Source organism: Cebus imitator, unplaced genomic scaffold, assembly GCF_001604975.1.
Source record: "Cebus imitator isolate Cc_AM_T3 unplaced genomic scaffold, Cebus_imitator-1.0 Scaffold319, whole genome shotgun sequence".
Classification (NCBI taxonomy): domain Eukaryota; kingdom Metazoa; phylum Chordata; class Mammalia; order Primates; family Cebidae; genus Cebus; species Cebus imitator.
Window position 1 is genome coordinate 1250932 of NW_016107634.1, and position 18990 is coordinate 1269921.

An 18990-nucleotide genomic window follows, 5' to 3' on the forward strand; every position below is an offset into this window, starting at 1 on the left:
TTTATCCATTGACAAGAGAGTCTGAACTCCTCATAGAAGCAGAGAAAGAACATGAAATTGATGAGTGAAGGGTTCAAGGCTTTGCATTCCGCACTGCTACCTAGTAGTTATGTGACCTTAAAATCACTTCACCTTTCTGAACCTCAGTTTCCCTACCCGTAAATAATATTGTGAGTTTTTATTATACTTAAGGCCTATTCTAACTGAAGATCTGTATCTGCAAATATACTGTCAAGCTATAGCTTCCCTCACAACTTAAATGCTCAGGCTTTATTCGTCAATACCTTTTTGATATCCAGCACAATGGTAATACAAAGTAAGCACCCAACAAACACACTTTGAGTGATGGATCAATATACCTGTTGAATCTGTCTTTTCAAATTTCTCCCAGAAATATCCATCTCTGTAGTTTTATACCGATTGTGTGTTAAGCCAGTGAACCTCAGACATTTTTACCTGTCAACCATCTCTCTTTAGAATTTGTGCACATATATCTACACTTTAAAATAGCTACAGTTTAAATCTCGGTTTGTGTATGTGTGTGTGTGTGTGTGTGTGTCTGTGTGTGTGTGTGAGGGAGAGGTACGTACCATGTGTGAGTGTGCTCATGTGTGTCTATAGTTTGATATGTATGTGTTATTTTGGGTGAGTAAAGTGGGATTCCATATGGAGGGAGTTACTGTACTTTGCACTAAAATGAGGTTTTAGACAAATGAGGTTTAGAAAATGAGATTACATTATTTTTTTAGTTCCCCTTCCAGAGTTTTAGTGAAATTAAATGGGTGTGTGTCTGTGTTTCTGCATGTGTGTGTTTGAAGTGAAGGTAGCGAGAGGTGTCCTAAAATTGTAGAAATGTTACTCCCTTCATCTGTTCTTATCTTTCTTGTTTTCCTACCTTGCCTCATTCCATTTTTTCCTCCCTTCCTCTCTCCCTCTCTTTTTCTTTTTCCTATTTTATTTATTTCTCTCTGTTTCCTTCTTTCCTTCCCTTTCCTCCTTTACAGGATCAAATTAAAGAATAATGCCATGCTTTCTACTTTAGTTAATGACTTTAGTCAATGGTGACTTTTATCACCATTTAATATAAAAAATGAGAAACAGACCTCTCAACCAATGAAATCCCAGTATAAGGTAGTATTCAAAGACAAGTAGGTATTGTGTTATATTAATATATTGAAGAAATGTGTCAATCCATCATGGGAGTGAAAACCAAATTATTCCACTCAACTAATATCCAAGCTTAAACTACTTTCAAAATATCACTTAAAAAAAATCCAAGGAGTTGAGTTATAGGTTTTTGGAGAATGAATAGAGTGTTCAGAAAGTCTGATACTGCACCGTTTTCTTGTTTAATATGTGTCTGCAACCAGTATGTGCTGAATTCTTTTAAAATGAGTTACACAGTTCATTCTCTTCCTACAGAAAGGACACTGTACATATTTAAACATTTTTCTTCATTTGGAATGCTCAGAGGCACCATCACAAGTGCTGTATATTGTAATATGTTTTGACTGAGAGATGCTGTCAGAGGCTATTGAGCTGTGCAGAGCTACTTCAGTCTCCACCCTGTGCCTTCTGGACTCGTGGTCTGCCTTTTAAAATCAGTTTTTCCATCTCTCTGAGGGTCAGACTGCCCCTGACCGTGTCTCATTGTGATATGCATATTTGCCTGTGGTTCTTACAGCTCCACCACACATCCCACCATTTCAGATTCGCTGAATCTAATTTATTATGTAACAAACATATGGTCTTATTAAGTGTTTTTAAAAAATCAATAGAAAGTATGATATAAAAGCGGTCTCCAAAGGTTCTTTCTGTGTATTTCCACATTCCTATATAAATTTCAGAAATGTTTGGTTTCTGGAGAAGTGTTCTCTAGATAATTGTAGAATTCTGGTGAGGAACCCCCCTTTCTGGTTTGAATGTGAACTCTTCCTTCTAAACATAAAGAGACAATATTGCCCTTAGTCCTCAAGGTACATGGCTACCAATTCTGCTCTCCCATTTGTATCTGACCACTCGGTTCTTGTTTTGCAGTCCCCAGTCTGTCCCAGATCGTCTGAGGATCCGGGTGAACAAAATCGGTTTACAAGACTATGAAGGATTCCACTATGACAAAGAGAAACTCCGGGAAGCTTGTAAGTTGGAAGTGCCTAATTGATTTCATGCAATCAGCTTATCTTCAGCTTCTTGATCTTCCTGGGTTTGATGGGTAGATTCATTTATCCTTGTGCCTGAAAAATCGTGGTTAGAGAAGTGAAGTGAAACATAGTAACATGTGAGCTCCAAGTGATAATGTATGGGCTACAGAAAAAGGAACTGGAAAAGGAAAACAGCCGAATAAAATCATTCAGCTGTGGATGCCAAGTTGGGATCTCTTGGCTTATTCACCACTTTAGTCTCAGATTTGCCTGAAATGAGGAAAGCCAAAAAATTGGTGATATCAGTGGTATAGCACCATCCAGGAAACTCTTGAGACAATGCAAGTCTCTTGTTGGAGACTGCGTTATCAAACACTTCCCTCATTCTTCACGTAGGTGTGGCAAACAGGCACATTCAGCACTTCTAGATATTATGCTATTATATAATGTCAGAGAAGGGCCCACAGGATATGGAACGTTGTGATGACAAAGTGATTCATTGATGATCAAGTGCCATTATTTTTGAAATGTGCCTTGAGTCAATATATGAATTACTTCTCAAGGTTTGTATTTTCTGTATGCTTCTTTGAATACATAGCTAATTGCTAGTTCATCTCGCTAGTCAATCAGTATGTATTGGACACTTTTTACATTCTGGTACATTCTGGTCATTGTTTTAAATGTCTTATAATTTATGAGGTAATTGGTTAAAATAAGTCAGAAAAGTTAAGACCATGGGAATGTTAGATATTAGGGTTCTCGGCTCCTTCATAATTGTGGGGGCCAATAGTCAACTGCAGTAAAGTCAGAGAAGATAAGGAAAACTGGTGTCCAAGGGAATAGGCAATGATACTGATAGAAAGAAATGACTTTTATATAGAACCAAAGACTTATGAACCACGTCCCCAAATGATCTCTAAGTGTAGACCTGCCTACCTGTGGAAAAGAGGAAAATAGTTAAAACTGGCAGGAGTAATAGTAGGAAAGCCTTCTGAGCTCTGGTTTCTGAGAGTGATCTGAAGTAAGCTTTAGTGGACGGAAATTCTGAGGTCCAAGGATAATCCTAGGGGTGGGTACAGGGTGTTCTACAATCTAGAATTGGCACAAGACGAGGATCCGTACCCCTGGTAGTCTAATCATTGACTCTACTAGAGAATTTGATGTGAATTTTCTTGCTTAATTCTGTCAGCTGCTTCAGATTCCTCAATCCTTTACATTGTTTTCCTTAGACATCAATACGTTTTAGTTTCTCCCCAGCCTTTTTACTTCCATACTTTACTCTCATTTCCTTGGATAGGAAAGTCTGAGCTGGAGGAGGAGAATTCCCCAAACCTCTTTATTTCTTTCTTCTGTAAACAACATGTTCCATTTTCTAATATAAATGAGCTTATAAGTGATAGACTAGCATATAATCTAATTTGATCCCTAAAGTAATGGATGTGTATTTTTTTGATGGGGAGTATAGCTACAATGTAAATTAAATTGACTTCTAATGGTTACTTATCATAAAGAAGAGTGTTTTATGCTCTTTCTTGGTTTAAGTTCCCAAGCAAATAGCTAACAGTTCTTAAAAGAAGATAACAGATATCAAGTAATATTTTGCAGCTTACAATCAACTCCGAAGAAATTCTGTTTGGAGTGGGGACACATTTGAAATTTTTAGCTGAAATGAGATTTGAAGCTTATCTGTAGCTTTAAATTATCTGTTCTATCTTTTCCGTGGCATTATCTGTCCACCATTGCTGGAGGTAATTGTGATTTGAGCTTTTCCAAGAAGATGACATTTTCTAGCAAGTGCTTTACTCAGTATATGTGATAAAATTTCTATGTGAAGAAACTTCTTCAGTCAAATGGGGGGAAGCAATGGCATAAATGCAAACCAAATAAGTTCAAAAGAACTTAGAAATTCTCAAAAACGGGAAAAAGGAGTTATTCTAAAGATTTTAAAACTCATTCCAAAGATTTAGATTGGAAGAAAACAAAGGATGGGAAGTAAAAGTGACCAACTCAATCATTCTACTTTTAATATATGGTGATGGTGCTTCTAACCTGGAAAAGTTTATCCTTTTAGATTCTGGATTCACTCCTACTAACCTTTGCTCTTTTGCCTGATTCCAACTTGAAATAGACTACAGATTCATGGAAGGCTGACAGGGCTCAAACTGAGTATAAAGATAAAAACAAGTTTAAGTTCATCTATGAGGTGCATGCCAAAATAAATGTTGTTTCAGAAGCATTAATTACGTGAAGTTTGCACAACACATCTAGATAAAAGGGAGTCTAGGAATGTACTCTGACCTACATCCCAGAACAAAGAGAGTGAATCCTCTTAGGTCATATTTATTGTCACCAAAGTCTGAGCTAGAGCAGTAGTGTGGTACTGCGTTTGAAGTTAGTTCCCTTTCTTGATGGCGCACCAAGTGATATCTCTGGGCAGCACATGGTTCTTTGCCATCACTGTTTAGCAGAATCTTGTTTATTGTTCACATTAGATAATAAGCTCACATGACATGTTTGTCATCTAACAAAGCCCATCTTCTGTTCATAATGCAGGGCTTCCTGGTAATTCAGCCCTTAAATTGCTTTGCTTATTTTAGCACAGAGAAAGATGACTCTACTCTTTCAGGTATTTCCCATCCCTCTTCCATTTAGCCGCATCTCACTGGGGGACAATCCTTCTAAAATAATATCCTGGAAAAAGACAATCCTTGTCAATGTGTCCCTCAGCTCTTTTTGGTAAATTTCAGACTTATATAAGACACCAAAAGTCTTCCTCACTGTATAGGATGTATCAACCCGCAGATAATAGTTGTTTGTGGTTTGCAAGAGGGGACAGTCTATTCAACTTAAGAGGTACAACATAAAGAGAAAGTGGCCATATTAAAAAAATTAAAGCAAATCTGTAATAATGATATCAGAAAATCAATCTCATAAGCAGAATGAACTCTACAAGTGGGTCCATAATGGAGCTTATAATCCTATAATCTAGGCAAAAGATAATCTGTTTTTAAATATCTGTTATATGTCTAACCCCAGAAGAGATTCATTAACATATGATATATTTTTTAAAAATCTGGGATAACTTGATATTCTCCAAAATTTAACTCAATTCCTATGCAAACTGGTTAAACTTCACTTTGGACATCAGTTTACCTGCACTTTTAAATGGCCATGATAATTTACACAAACCTAGTGTTTAAAATACAAGCAGTAAAAACCAGGTTGGAGCCAACTGAAAGCAGATGTCCGTAAGGACAGGGAATTAACATTTGTTGTATATCAAATATAGTGTTTGACTATGCTTTTACATACATAATCTCGGTATAATTCAGTATTATCTAGATGTATATAACGTATAAGGTGTAATAGATCAATACATTGGTTAACACTAATGATACAAGGATTGTATCCTAACTAGGAATTTAGTTAAGCATTTGCCCTAATGGAATTTCCTTGTTTGGTGATTTAGTAGAAAAGTCAGAAATTTTGGTGTTTGAATCTCAGTTGCAACCTTGAGAAAGTCATTTAATTTCTCTGATGATCAAGTCTCTCATTTGTAAAATGAAGATATAATTATAACTCCATTCAGTGCTGAGGGTTAAATGTAATGCCATATATGGAACCCATGTTGTGAAGTCTGGCACATTAGCATGCTCTCCGAACATGGTAGCTATGATGCTTGTGGTTGTTGTGTTAAGGAGGGCCTGCTGCCACACTGCTCATCAGTCTGCAAGTCCACAAAGCCAGGCTCAAAGGAGATCATAGAGGCTGACTTCCTCTATTTGGAACCCTTCCTGGCTTGAGGCAGCTCACTTGAAATTGCACACACCACCACCCTCCAACTCACTTTCTTACTTTCAAAAATCGAATTGAAAATACTCATAAATATCACAGAAAGATTATGGGAAGAAAGTGTAACTAAATCGTTCAATTTACTTTTATTGTGTCTACTCATATAAGCATCTGCTATAATGACAAGATACTTAAGTCCATGAAGCATGTAAATACTGCATGCCCATATAGGATGATCTGGATGTTTACCTGCAAATGTCCTTCCTCAAGTCCTAATACATTCTCTTAAGTGTGTCATCTGTTATCTACCACTGAATCTTTTTAAATAAATTTTTATTTTAGAATAATTTTAGATTTATAAAAAGTTACAAAGTTAATACAGGACATTCCTGTATATTCCTCCCCCAGTTTTTCTCATTATTAAACACTTTACATTACCATGGTGCATTTGTCAAAGAAACCAATATTGCTATATTACTATTAACTAAACTTTTAGGATTTCTATCCCAGGATCAAATCCAGGATACCATATTGCATTGAGTTGGCATGCCTTCCTAGTCTCTTTTGATCTGTAACCATTTCTGTGTTTCCTTTTTTTTTTTTTTTTGGTAACCTTAGTAGTTTTGGGGGGATTACTCCTCCCTGTAGAATATCCTCCGTTCTGGCTTTGTCTGGTGTTTTACTCATAATTAGACTGAACTTATGGGCTTTTGGAAAGAATACTGTAGAGGTGAAGTATGCTTTTTGTCTCATCATGTCAAGACTTCTCTGATATCCACATGATATCCCTGGTGATGTTAACCTGATCATTTGGTAAAGGTGGTATTTGCCAAGTTTCTCCACCATAGAGTTACACTTTTTCTTCCTTCCATACTCTATTCTTGAGGAGTAAGTCACTAAGTCTAACCCACTTTCAAAAGGAGCAGAAGCAGTGGATCACTGGATTTTTAAAATTGTTTCCAGTTTGCATATTGGAGCTCAACCGAATTTGTTAACTATGCCAAAATGGTGGAGCCATTCAACCATTCATGCATTTATACTTTCAATAATTACATATTTGCATTAGTTATATATCAGATATACTAGACCTATACCATACTGTACTAGACGTTAGTCACTGAAAGATGAAACTAGAAAATCCAACATTACAACATAATTTATTCAGTACACACTTATTGAGTCCTTACTGTGAGCAAACAGTGACTGGAAGAAAACAAAACAGGATTAGTTCCTGATTTTCTGGAGCTTTCTTTCTTTTCTTTTTAAAAAATGTGATAATAACTGTGATGGGGCTATAAACATTCTGTACCTATTTTTCTAGCAGATGTCACTTAAATAATGAAAGAAAGAGATAAAATATATACGCAACAATGAGTAAAGCCAGTCTAACTACTAATTAGGTGTATGACCTTGGGCAATGCATTTGTCTTCTTCAGGCTTCTGTTTCCTTATCTGCTAAATGCAGTAGTTAAACTAGGCATTTCTTAAGAACAATTATAATATACTAAATGTTTAGTTTTATAGAAATTACATAGGATTAAACATTTTTCACTGGCGTATTTCCTTAGTAGAGTTTTTAAAGCTCCAATATCGTTCATAATGAGTATAAGCGTTAGAAAACCATGTAAGTACATTGTGCTTCACAAGTTTGCTAAAAGCACTGATTTTTTTTCCTATCAATAGCTTCATCTAAAATTGAATCTTTCCCCTCATTTAACAAGTTGGCAACAGGGATGTTCAGTGGAGATTAGGCCTCCATTTGGTGGAGGTAGGCTTTCCAATTTGAAATCTGTCTGAGAAGTTAAATGATGCCAATTTGACCTCTGAAGAGCATTGTCCTTCCTGTTTTGAAAACATGTTTATGTTTATTCCTATTTTCTTGATTTGACGTTTACCCAGGGTTTTGTATTTAGATTTTTACTGTCTTTTCCTGTCTCTTGTCTATATCTTACATTTATCATTTTATTAAAAATGTAATAATCATAATGGTTAATACACATTGTACTATTGCTAAGAGCTAGGAAATGCCTTTTCTACACTTATTGTGTAATTTAATTTTCCTGACGTCCCAGTGTGATAGATAGTATTGTTATTCTCATTTCACATATAAAGCAATTGAGGCACAGAAAACTCAAACTGAGGGGCTGGCATTTTGAATACTTATTTAATCACTGTGTTTTCTGTTTCCTCCAAGTAGTTCTTATTTTTCACATAAATATATTTAATAACATAAATAAACATTTATATTTCAGTCTTTCATGATTCCATTTCAAATGTCTTTTTACATTTAAACTGACTTTGACTTAATTTATCATACTCAGGCTTGTTGGGCAAGTTTCTGTTTTTAGATCTTCCTCCAACCTCAAATAAATCATCCATTCATAAATTCAACAAATATTAATTGACTGTTTATCATCTTTCTAGTAGTATTTCAAGTAATGGGAACCCTGAAAAGTACTTGCCCTCATAGAACTTATGTTCCAGTGGAGAGACAGACAAATGAATAAATAATACAATATGGCAGCAAGTGCTATAAAGGAGAATAAATCAGAACAGTGAAGAGGATTCTGTTTTTGATAAAATGGTCAGCAAGAGACTTTCTGAAGAAGTGACATTTAAACAGAGACCAGAACAGAAAGAAAAGATGCATATGTGGATTTCTAAAAGAGTATCCCTAGGCAGAGGGAATGGCAAGTTCCGAGGCCAAGCATCCTTAGTATTTTTAATGAGCAGGGATGTCCATGTGACTGGAACCTGCTTAGTTGAATGGAGAGTCAGAAAGTTATTTAGAAGGATCAGCATGTGGAGAGGGCTTATAGACCATGAAAAGGGCTTTGGCTTTTATTCAGAGTGTGATGAGAAAGTATTGGAACTATTTGAGGAGTGTATCATACCTGAATTTATTCTAGATAAATTTGACTACTAGGTAGGGAATTGTCAGGTTGCAATGATGGAAATAGGACAGCAGGTACCAGGCTAATATGATACTCTAGTTGACAGGCAGAAGGAATGAGGGAGTTAAAGTAATAGAGCTGGAGAGAATCAGTTAGACTCTGGACGTATTTTGGAGGTAATGCTGCTAGGATGAGATGATGGATTAGCTGTAATGCCTAAAAGAGCAAAATGATTCCGTTGTCTCTGAGGTTTTGACCTCAGTAACTTGGTAAATAGAGGTAGGGAAGATGCACAGAATTCAGCAAAGGAGACCAAGAAGGAGGGAGACCAAGAAGGAGAAAGACCAAGGAGGAGCCTACGGTTAGCTGCAGAAGCAGCAGGAGAGCTTGTTCGTTGGAATCCAAGAGAAGAAAAACTGTCTAACTCTCAGCATTTCAGAGAGGTTAAGACGCATATTAAAAATTCGTAGTTGGATTGGGGTAGAGGAAAGTTGGTAGTAGCTTCATGAGATTGTGGAGTGAAAATGGTGAAGGTGCAAAGAGATGATTCGTGTGCAAATGGGATCCAGCAAAAGTCAGTTGTGTGCTGCATAATGACATCGTGATCAGTGATGGACTGCGTAGACAACAGTGGTCTCGTAAGATTTCAATATCATAGTTGTACTCTACCTTTTCTATGTTTAGATATTTTAGATACCCAGATGCCATTGTATTACAATTGCCAACAGTATTCAGTACAGTCACATGCTGTACACGTTTGTAGCCTAGGAGCTACAGCATATACCATGTAGCTTAGGTGTGTAGCAGGTGATTCCATCTAGGTTTGTATATACTCTATAATGTTCACATGATGCAGAAATCACCTAGTGACACATTTCTCAAAACACATTCCTTTTGTTAAATGACATATGACTATAATTCAGCATAGATTGCCCTTTTGAGATATTTAACTATAAAACAAAGGGAAGATATGGATTAATGACTGGAAAGAATATGGTAGAATCAAAGGAGGATTTAAAAAAAATTTAAGATAGTACAACAGGTATGTATGCTGGTGGGACCAATTTACCAAAGAGAGAACTTGATTCATAAGAGGGCTAACTGCAGGAGCAATGCCTTTGGGTAGGTGGTGAGATAGAACCTAGTGAGCAGTGGAAGGTTGTGGGCAGGAATGTGGGGTAGGTTCCCCGGGGGAACAGTGAGAGAAGGCAGAGGAATGAGTCAGGATACAGATACTGGGTGTACTTGGTGCTAGGGAGAAGTTCTATTCAGAAGTTCTATTCTGATTGCTTTTATTTTCTCAGTAAAATAGGAAGCAAGCCTTCTACTTGAAAGTTGGAAATGGATAGTATCAATGTTCTGGAAAGAAAAGAAGGGTTGAATAGCTTCAGGAGCGAGACAGTGAGAGGGCTGGGCAGAATTGCTGAGCTTTACTTTAGAAGTGGATCATTGAATTCATTGGTTTTTTGTAAGCACATAGAGCCTGACTTCCTAGTTTCTGGCTGTCTTGGTTTATCGATGAGCCTACTCTATGTCTTTCTAATTTTAAAGGACTCTGATAGCAGGGGAATATTGGGCCGAAATATGATCTTATTTTTAATATAAACTTCTTTGCCATCTATTTCTGCTTATGACCTAAAGGCTTTCTTTATTTATAAGAAATTAAAACATGCTCTGGAGCTGTGCTGTATTAGAAGTTAATAATGTTAGATTTCAGAAAAGGAAATGGGCCTAAAGTGTTGATGATGATATTTAATCCTTCCTCCACTGTTAAAACTTAGCCTTTGGTAATGAGAGCAATCAATTGCAGGTGCATCCTTAAGTCTCTGCCAGAAAGATTATTTTCCCCTTTCATTGGTTTATTTTTTGTAACACATACTCAAAATTATGGCCAACTCTTACTATTTTAGATCAGCCTAGTCCATTTGGTTGCCATCTTACCAGGTTGACTACTCTGGGATATAAGCTCAGATGGTAGTTAGACTTCCCTTTGAAGACTTTCTTCTAGGATCTTTGTATAAAATTATTACTTTCATTCATTTTGCTGATGTGTGAGTAGTGCAGTGTTGGCCATTGCAGAGTCGCAACTATCATGTTTAATAATAAATATTAACACCCCGTAATTGCATAGGGCTTCATGGTTTACAGAGGGCTTTTCTGTACACTGGCCACATGCATCGTCACAAGGACACTTAAGATTGCCTCACACAGGGTTACTTTGCTGCGATGGGATTTTAATAAGATATTATATTTTCTCTCTTAATCCAGGACACTTTTTACATACAGCCTACTTCTTTATAAAGACAAATTTGAAAGAATTTAGGATCATAGTTATTGTCATCGGTTGGGTGTCCTGGGAAACAGGCTCTGAGACTGAGTTTTGTGTGCAAGGGTTTTATTGGGGATTTTCCAAGAGGGAACCACAGCTGTGCAGGGTGGGAAAAGTGGGACCACAAAGAGGGAGAAGTTGAGCTTTAATGTCACAACAAAGGACACCGCAGGGATCTTTGAACCTGGGACAGCCACTGTGAATTTTCTAAATCGAGGCAAGGTTTATTGGGTACAGATCAGGCTCTGCCCTGAAGGGGATAAACCTTGAGTGAGGTAAACCTTTCCGGAGAAGGACTCAGCTGTGCACTGTCAGCAAACTTTCAGCATCTGGGAGAATGAATGCATCAATCTTAACATGGATCTGAATGCAGTGCTTCAGTTCCGAAAGCAAAGTCTTGCTATGTATTAATAACTCAGCACCTAATTTTTCAACTAAGGCCAGGAAGGAGCCACCCTTATACCAAAATCCTTGAGTTCATTCATTCGACTTTTCATTTAACCACGATCTGTTGAACACTTTCTATGTATCAAAGATTGTTCTATGTACTGGAAATTAAGTTTAAATGAGCGCTAGCCCTCAAGTTTTTCTCTTATATCTTTTGGCTCGATTTCTCTTTTGTCTCAAATTCAGAGAATTGGAATATAAGTTGATTATTCAGAAGTGTCTGAATTAGCAAAGCAAAGTAGAAGCCTAAAAGGTGAATGCTGACGTTTGCTTAAAAGTTCTTTCTGATGAATTATTGCCAATCCAAACATTCTCCATGTGGAATTGGAGAAATCAAAAGTGGAAACCTGAATACAAAGCCATCTAAATTTCAGGCTGTCATTTCTACTCTGACACTGTAGCCAGCAGAGGAAACTTCAGAGTTTGATTCCCAACAGGATGCATATTTCTTATATATTCATTTCTTCCTTCACTGTCAAAATGTAGCCTTTGTTAATAAGAGCAATCCATTGATTGAATTAAACAGAATCGAGGACAGAAGTGGTGTAAGCTAATTTGAAAATAACATCTTTGCAGATTGACTCAGAACCACAATTTTATGCACTAGTTACATGGATAAAAACTGCAGGCTTTTCCTAGTTCACACTGGTGGAAAACGTTCTCTCTTAACACCGAGTGGGTTTCCTGAATCACTGATCCACTGCCAGTCTCCTGGAGTCACCTATAAGCAGAATTAGAGATGTCTCCAGGCTGTCAGCTGCTAGAGATGTGTTTGTTTGAGACTGCCCTATTTCACATCTCCTCATGGAAGCTGTCCATGTATAATTTGTTTACTCATTTTGCTTTCTGAAAGAAGCTTGGGGCCCCTTCAGCTGATTTTAGAAAAGCATTCTGTCATTAATTCTCCACATGTATCTAATCAACTGAGAAATTTCAGGCTGCATGACTGAATGTGTCCCCAGCATCTAATTGGTGACCTTGCCCATCACCCTACAGCATAAGACAGCATGATATAGAAATTATGAAAGAGATTTGGACCAGTGTATCTAATCATCATTTCAAGTATTAAAGTTTTAGGTATGATTATGAATCTTTCCTTTCAGACATTTAATATTTCATCTTGATTTTCAGATATATTTGGCTGGCCTGGCCATGTAGCCAAGATTCCAATGTCACCGTCAAGTTATCTCCCTCCTAAGTACTTGAGCACTGGCAGTCAATATCCGTAGTGGTTCTTCCTGTACCTAAGAATTTTACAAATATTCATTTTCATTGTCAAGGGCATACTAGGACCTCACAGTTAAAAGCCTGTATCACGTTTAACACCAGAAATAAGTGCCAAGGATCTATATACATCATCTTGTTGTACTAGAACTTTATTGCATGCAACATTAGGAACCTTCTTTGAAATGGAATTATCTTCATCAAAAATAGGCATTTATACCATTGTCATGAAATTTACATGTTCACTTGGACAAGGATGACATTCCACAGCACTGTTTGATCTGGACCTTTTGTTCTTACTGTGTCTTAGCAGAGAGGTATTTGGGCCTTCTCCCCATAGCTGCTCCTGGATAACCACAGTCATCAGAAGTAGGAAAAAGTAAGTCAGGCCATTATAAACAGCATCCGTGATTGGATCTCCTGCTCTACCTGACAACTTTTGTCTTTGTTCAGAAGACCAGGCTTTAACATCTCCTTTTTTTTCCTGGGATTTTCTTTTTCACTTCTGCTTTTCTGTTTATCATGTCCCAAATGTTGATACTTTGGAAATAGAAAAAGGAAAGGATCTGTTGCTAACTCCTGAAGCGTTGTGGGCCGGGCTTCGATGGGCACCTGGGGAGGTTAGTGTTCCCTTTCCTTCTCTTTCTTCTGTTCTCTGTTCTCCAGCCTTCAGAATTTTCTTTCCTCAATTCTGTTTATAACACATTCTAACTCAGAAACCATTTTCTCGTATTTTAGGTGTTATCGAACTGCCTTTGAGGCATTGATAAGTGGTCTTTGTCTTCTATCATCACAGTTTTTGCTTAATTTTATGTTACTTTCACAGTTTCTTTCTGCTACTGCTTTCTTTGCTCTTTTTCGCTCTCTCTAGCCCATCAGACCACAAGTCCATGGCGTTAGGTAAGTGTATCAGAAAGTTGTAACTCCCACAGCCATGCAAAATGACTTGGCAGTCACCCTTGCTCCTTTTGCCCCTTCCTGTCCCATTGACCACAGAGGAATTGATTCCTTGGCCTTCATATATCTCTCATATGCCCTTCCCTTCTTGTCTTTCCTGCCACCCCTCTATTCACCATTGCTTATCTAATTTACTGCATTAGCATCGTCACTCATCCTCTAGCCACTCACCTTATTTTTCATCAATTTGCCTTCCGTATTACTCCCAATGATTTTTCTAACATTTTGTCCAAGAAAAAGGTGAGAGATTTTTAGGCAATGGGGTGAGCTAATGGAAAACTACTGGAAGATGTTGTGGGGAGGTTGGTCAATTGCCAACCCATTGTATCTAATTATTATTGGCCATCAGGTAAGAATTGTAGGTTCCTGATAACCTTGGCACATTTGGAACTAACAAAATAAAAGGAACGGTTCCACTTGTCTTTACATCCTCCCTTAGGAATTTGTTTTCTCCAGTCCCCTGCCTCTCCTCCTTGAGTTTTACTTTTAGTTCCTTATTTCCACCACCATTTTGACTTCCTGAGTAGTGTGTATGCTGTGAGTAACGAAATAGGTACTGATAATTGTTCTACGTCAGGATGATCTGATCAGCAAAGTATGTCTATAACAAACTCAGAACAGTTTTTCTTTTCCTTTTCTTCTCATTAGACATCTGTGTTTGCTAATGGTCTCTTATTACGAATAATTATTTAGGCTCTTAGCCACCCATGGAGCCTGAGAGAGGGAGACTCTGTCTTTCATGATGTTTACATTTCAAAAAAGTGACTTCTAGCTCCTGGAGAAAGACATTCTTGGGTTGTCAAATTTGGCATGAGTCTGGGAGCAGATTTACATCCATCTCAAAGGAGCCGAGAAAGGATTTACAATGGAAAGTTTGCTAAAGTAGATGCTCTAAGAAACAAGTGGTCAGGGGCGTATAGTCAAGAAGAAACCTGTCCGAAGTTCCATCACGCTGAGGGAAACATGAAGGCTGTTTTGGTCAGTGTATATCTGGAACCATCACCATCTGTTGGAAACCTGTTAGTGTCTACCCATCCTTTTGTGAGTAAAGTCTCAACTTCTTAGTATAAAAATCAAGCCTTGGGCCTTAGCCTCACCCTACTCTATTCTGTACCTACCTGCCTTCCTAATTCCTGAACATTTTCTTTTCTTCTTTTCATGCTGTGGTTTCTTAGAGTATAAGGGTGGTTTGAGATAATTTCCCTTTGTCTGGAAAACTCTTGTTTCTTTTGTCAAACTACCTTATTTTCTTCATGGCTCCTTGTAGAGAAATGTCTGGTCTTGAGGAATGTGTGGCTCTTCTGGATTCTAAACACGTGGAGTCCATGTCTATCCTATTCCTATTACAAAGTTATCAGTAGGATGTTTTCATGTACTTCCCTCCTCCCCCAACTCTGTGAACCCCTTGAGGGCAGGTGCCATGTCTTATTCAACATTCTGTGACCAACTCGGGCCACTAGAACTGTCCCTGGCACCAGAAAGTCCTTAAAACTCGTTTGCTAAAATGATTAAGTGAATGACTTATAGACATGAAAAATATTCTGGCATAATTCCTAGTATATACAATATATATTTACCAAATTAAGTAAAAATAAAAGCCATGAGTTGTTATTAAAGATGATGAAAGCCATAAGCATTTAAGATGATTTTTTTTTAAGGGAGTTGTGTGTTCCTTGGGTTGCCCTCTTAGGTAGTATACTATCATGATGAAAAGCAGAATTTGATCTGTACTTGGAAACCCAAATTTCTAGAGAACCTGTTAGTTTCTAGAAAGCACTCAGAAATCTTACACTTGAATAGAATGCAATGAAAACTACATAATTTATCTTGTGGATGACATTTTTTTTTTTGAGACGGAGTCTCGCTCTGTCACCCAGGCTGGAGTGCAGTGGCACGATCTCAGCTCACTGCAACCTCTGCCTCCTGGGTTCAAGCTATTCTTCTGCCTCAGACTTCTGAGTAGCTGGGACTATAGGCACACACCACCACACCAGCTAATTTTTGTATTTTTTGTAGAAACAAGGTTTCACCACATTGGCCAGGCTGGCCTTGAACTCTTGACCTCATGATCCTCCCACCTCAGCCTCCCAAAGTGCTGGGATTACAGGCGTGATCCACTGTGCCCAGCTGCTGGTGACATTTTTAATAAACTATCGGCAGGACCTGGGTTAGCTCAAGCTAGGGAATCCAGTGTTTACAATTACTTTTAATCATAAGGACTAGGAGTTATGAAACTGCTGACGGGTCCCAGTCATGGCATGGCATTGCAAGGTATCAAGTTCTTAGGATGTTATGTTTCCATGTTTCCTTTTGAATGCTAATATGCCTATTAGTTGTCCCCCTTGGTTCCAGGTGAGCAGTGGGAAGTTAATGATGACAGATGGTTGTAAAATAGACCCGTTACCCACAGCAGGGGAAAAATTGGATTGAAATACTGTATTGCAAACCCATTCTATCTAATTATTATCAGCCATCAAGTAAGAATTGTAGTTTCTTGATAAGCTTGGCACATTTGGAACTAATGAGGTAAAAAGAAAGTTCCACTTGTCTTTACATCTTCCTGTGTTACATTTCCTTTAGATTACGTGTCTATAGGAAACTCGGAATAGTTTCTTTTCCTTTTCTCTTGATTTTTCTGTTTCTTTTAAACTAAGACTTTTTTTTCCAGCAGTTTTAAATTTACAGAAAAATTTAGTAGAAAGTACAGATAATTTCATATATCCTCTCAACCCCCCCACAGCCCAACCTGTCCACACACAGTTCTCCCCTTTATTAACATCTTGCATTAGTGTGGCTCATTTGTTACTATTGATGAGCCAGTACTGATACATGATTATTAACTAAACCTGTAGTTTACGTTAGGATTCACTCTTGTGTCATGTAACTCTATGGGTCTTCACAAATGTGGAATGACATGGAGTCACTATTACTGTATCATACAGAATATTTCATAAGAAATGCCTTGTGTTATATCTTTTCATTTCTCCCTTCCTCTCTCCAGCCCTTAGCAACCACTGATTCTTATTGTCACCATAGTTTTTGCCTTTTCCAAAATTTCACATAATTGGAATTATACACTATGTATCCTTTTCAAATTGGCATCTTTCACTTAGCAATATTCATTTAAAATACCCTCCTGTCTTGTCTTTGCTTGATAGCTCATTTCTTTTTATTGTTGAATAATATTCCACTACCTGGGCATCCCACAGTTTATCTGTTCACCTACCAAAGGACATCATGGTTGTTTCCAGGTTTTGGTAATTATGAATAAAGATGCTATAAACATTCTTGTGTAGTTTTTTACGTGGACATAATTTTCAACTCCATTGTGTAAATAACAAGTAGTCTGATGCTATATTGCATGGTAAGAGTATGTTCAGTTTTGTGAGAAACTGCCAAGCTGTCTTCCAAAGTGGCTGTGCCATTTCATAATTCCACCAGCAGTGAATGAGTGTTCCTATTGTTCCACATCCCCACCAGCATTTGGTGGTGTTAGTTTTTTATTTATTTATTTATTTTTTAAATTTTAGCTATTCTATTAGATGCCTAGTGATATCTTTGTTGTTTGATTTGCAATTCTCTGTTGTGAGAAGATGCTAAGCATCTTTGGAGGCACATATTTGTTGTCTGTATTTTCTTTTGGTCAGATATTTACTTAGACCTTTTGCCCATTTTTAAAAAATTTTAGGCAGAGGTAAGATGTTTCTTTTTTTTGTTATTATACTTTAAGTTCTGGGGTACATGTGCAGAACGTGCAGGTTTGTGACATAGGTATACATGTGCCATATGGCTTACTGTGGTTTGTTGCATCCATCACCCCATCATCTACATTAGGTATTTCTCCTAATGCTATTGTTGGGTTTTATGGGTTCTATGTATTTTTTGGATACCAGTCTTTTATCAGATAAGTGTTTTGCAAAGATTTTCACCCAGTCTGTGGCTAATTTTTCATTTTCTTAACACTGTCTTTCACAGAGAAGTTTGCATTTTAATGAAGTCTGACTTTACCTTTTTTTTTTTCCATAGATCATGCTTTTGGTGTTGTATCTAAAATGTCTTTGCCATACCAAGCTTATCTGGCTTTTCTCCTATGTTATTTCTATATTATTTTCTCGGGAATTTTTTTTTTAAGGCTGTTGGTTTCTTAATACTATCTATAGGTCGATTAAATGATAACGAGTACTTGTATAAACTCTATTGATTGTGTCAGTAAATCTAAAATTGTTGCTTAAGGAATTGTCAAGTTTTTAAAATGTGTATATGCACAGTGTTAACATAAATTTATTCTAAGATTACTATCTATATTTTGATGGTTTACCATATTGTTGATTGCCTTTTCCTATTTTCTGACTTTTTAATTCTGTGATTATATTTATTGTTCTTTTCAGAAGGTGATAACCTATTTTTTAAAAGCCTCTACAATTCATATGTATATATACATGTACGTGTGTGCGTGTGTTTGTGTGTGTGTGTGTGTGTGTATTTATAACTTAAAGCCCAATCTTTACAAACCCTGTGGTTTCTGAGAAGCTTTTCTCTAAGGTATCACACCTTCTTTTAATGATCCTATTGAAGGTAGTTTATTTGTGTTTTGAATATGTAAATGGCTTCATATAGCTGCAAGTCTATTTTAACGGGAATTGTACTGTAATAGCAAAAATGTCAGATAATTACATCTTTTTTAAAAAATGCTGAGCTCTCAGCTCTTTATTTCCACAGTGACATCTTGTTGAATAGATCATGGTATGTTGCAGAAAATGAATTAACTGCTGTGAGTTTTCTCCCTTTTTATAAATCCCATTATCACTTTCATGTGGACTTAGCGTGAAAGGTGGCTTTTTCTGCTTTGGCTCTTAGGGCCTTTGCTTGTGTCATAAAGCAGGCAGCTGTGATTCCCCTCATTTCCTTGTAGGTATGGTTGATTCTTCTATTTACCTGCTTTGGTTTAGACTCTACCCTTTAGAGAGTTTGGTGCAACACCTTATCTGCTATGAAAAGTTCTCACATATAGTCTGCCAAAATTGATTTGGGAATTTATGAAAGGGCAGTACATGTTGATAATAGAATTAAGGGTAAAAGTGATGAATTAAATAAGGCTTAGAGGAGTGAATATAGGATTTTTTTTTACAGGAAAGGGCATGATCTTCACAATAACCCAGTGGGGTAGATAACATGATCTTTCTCAGTACATTAGACCTTTACGTAC

The 18990-nt window shown here is 37.1% G+C and overlaps 1 protein-coding gene across 2 annotated transcripts in view; it reads left to right on the plus strand.

Moving 5' to 3' along the window:
* DGKI (diacylglycerol kinase iota) overlaps positions 1 to 18990 on the plus strand; it is a 450254-nt gene that overhangs the window by 324597 nt on the left and 106667 nt on the right. For both annotated transcript variants that reach the window (XM_037729856.1, XM_017504298.2), the window contains one exon: positions 2038 to 2138. In XM_037729856.1, coding sequence (XP_037585784.1) covers positions 2038 to 2138 — 101 coding nt within the window. The remainder of the gene's footprint in view (positions 1 to 2037; positions 2139 to 18990) is intronic.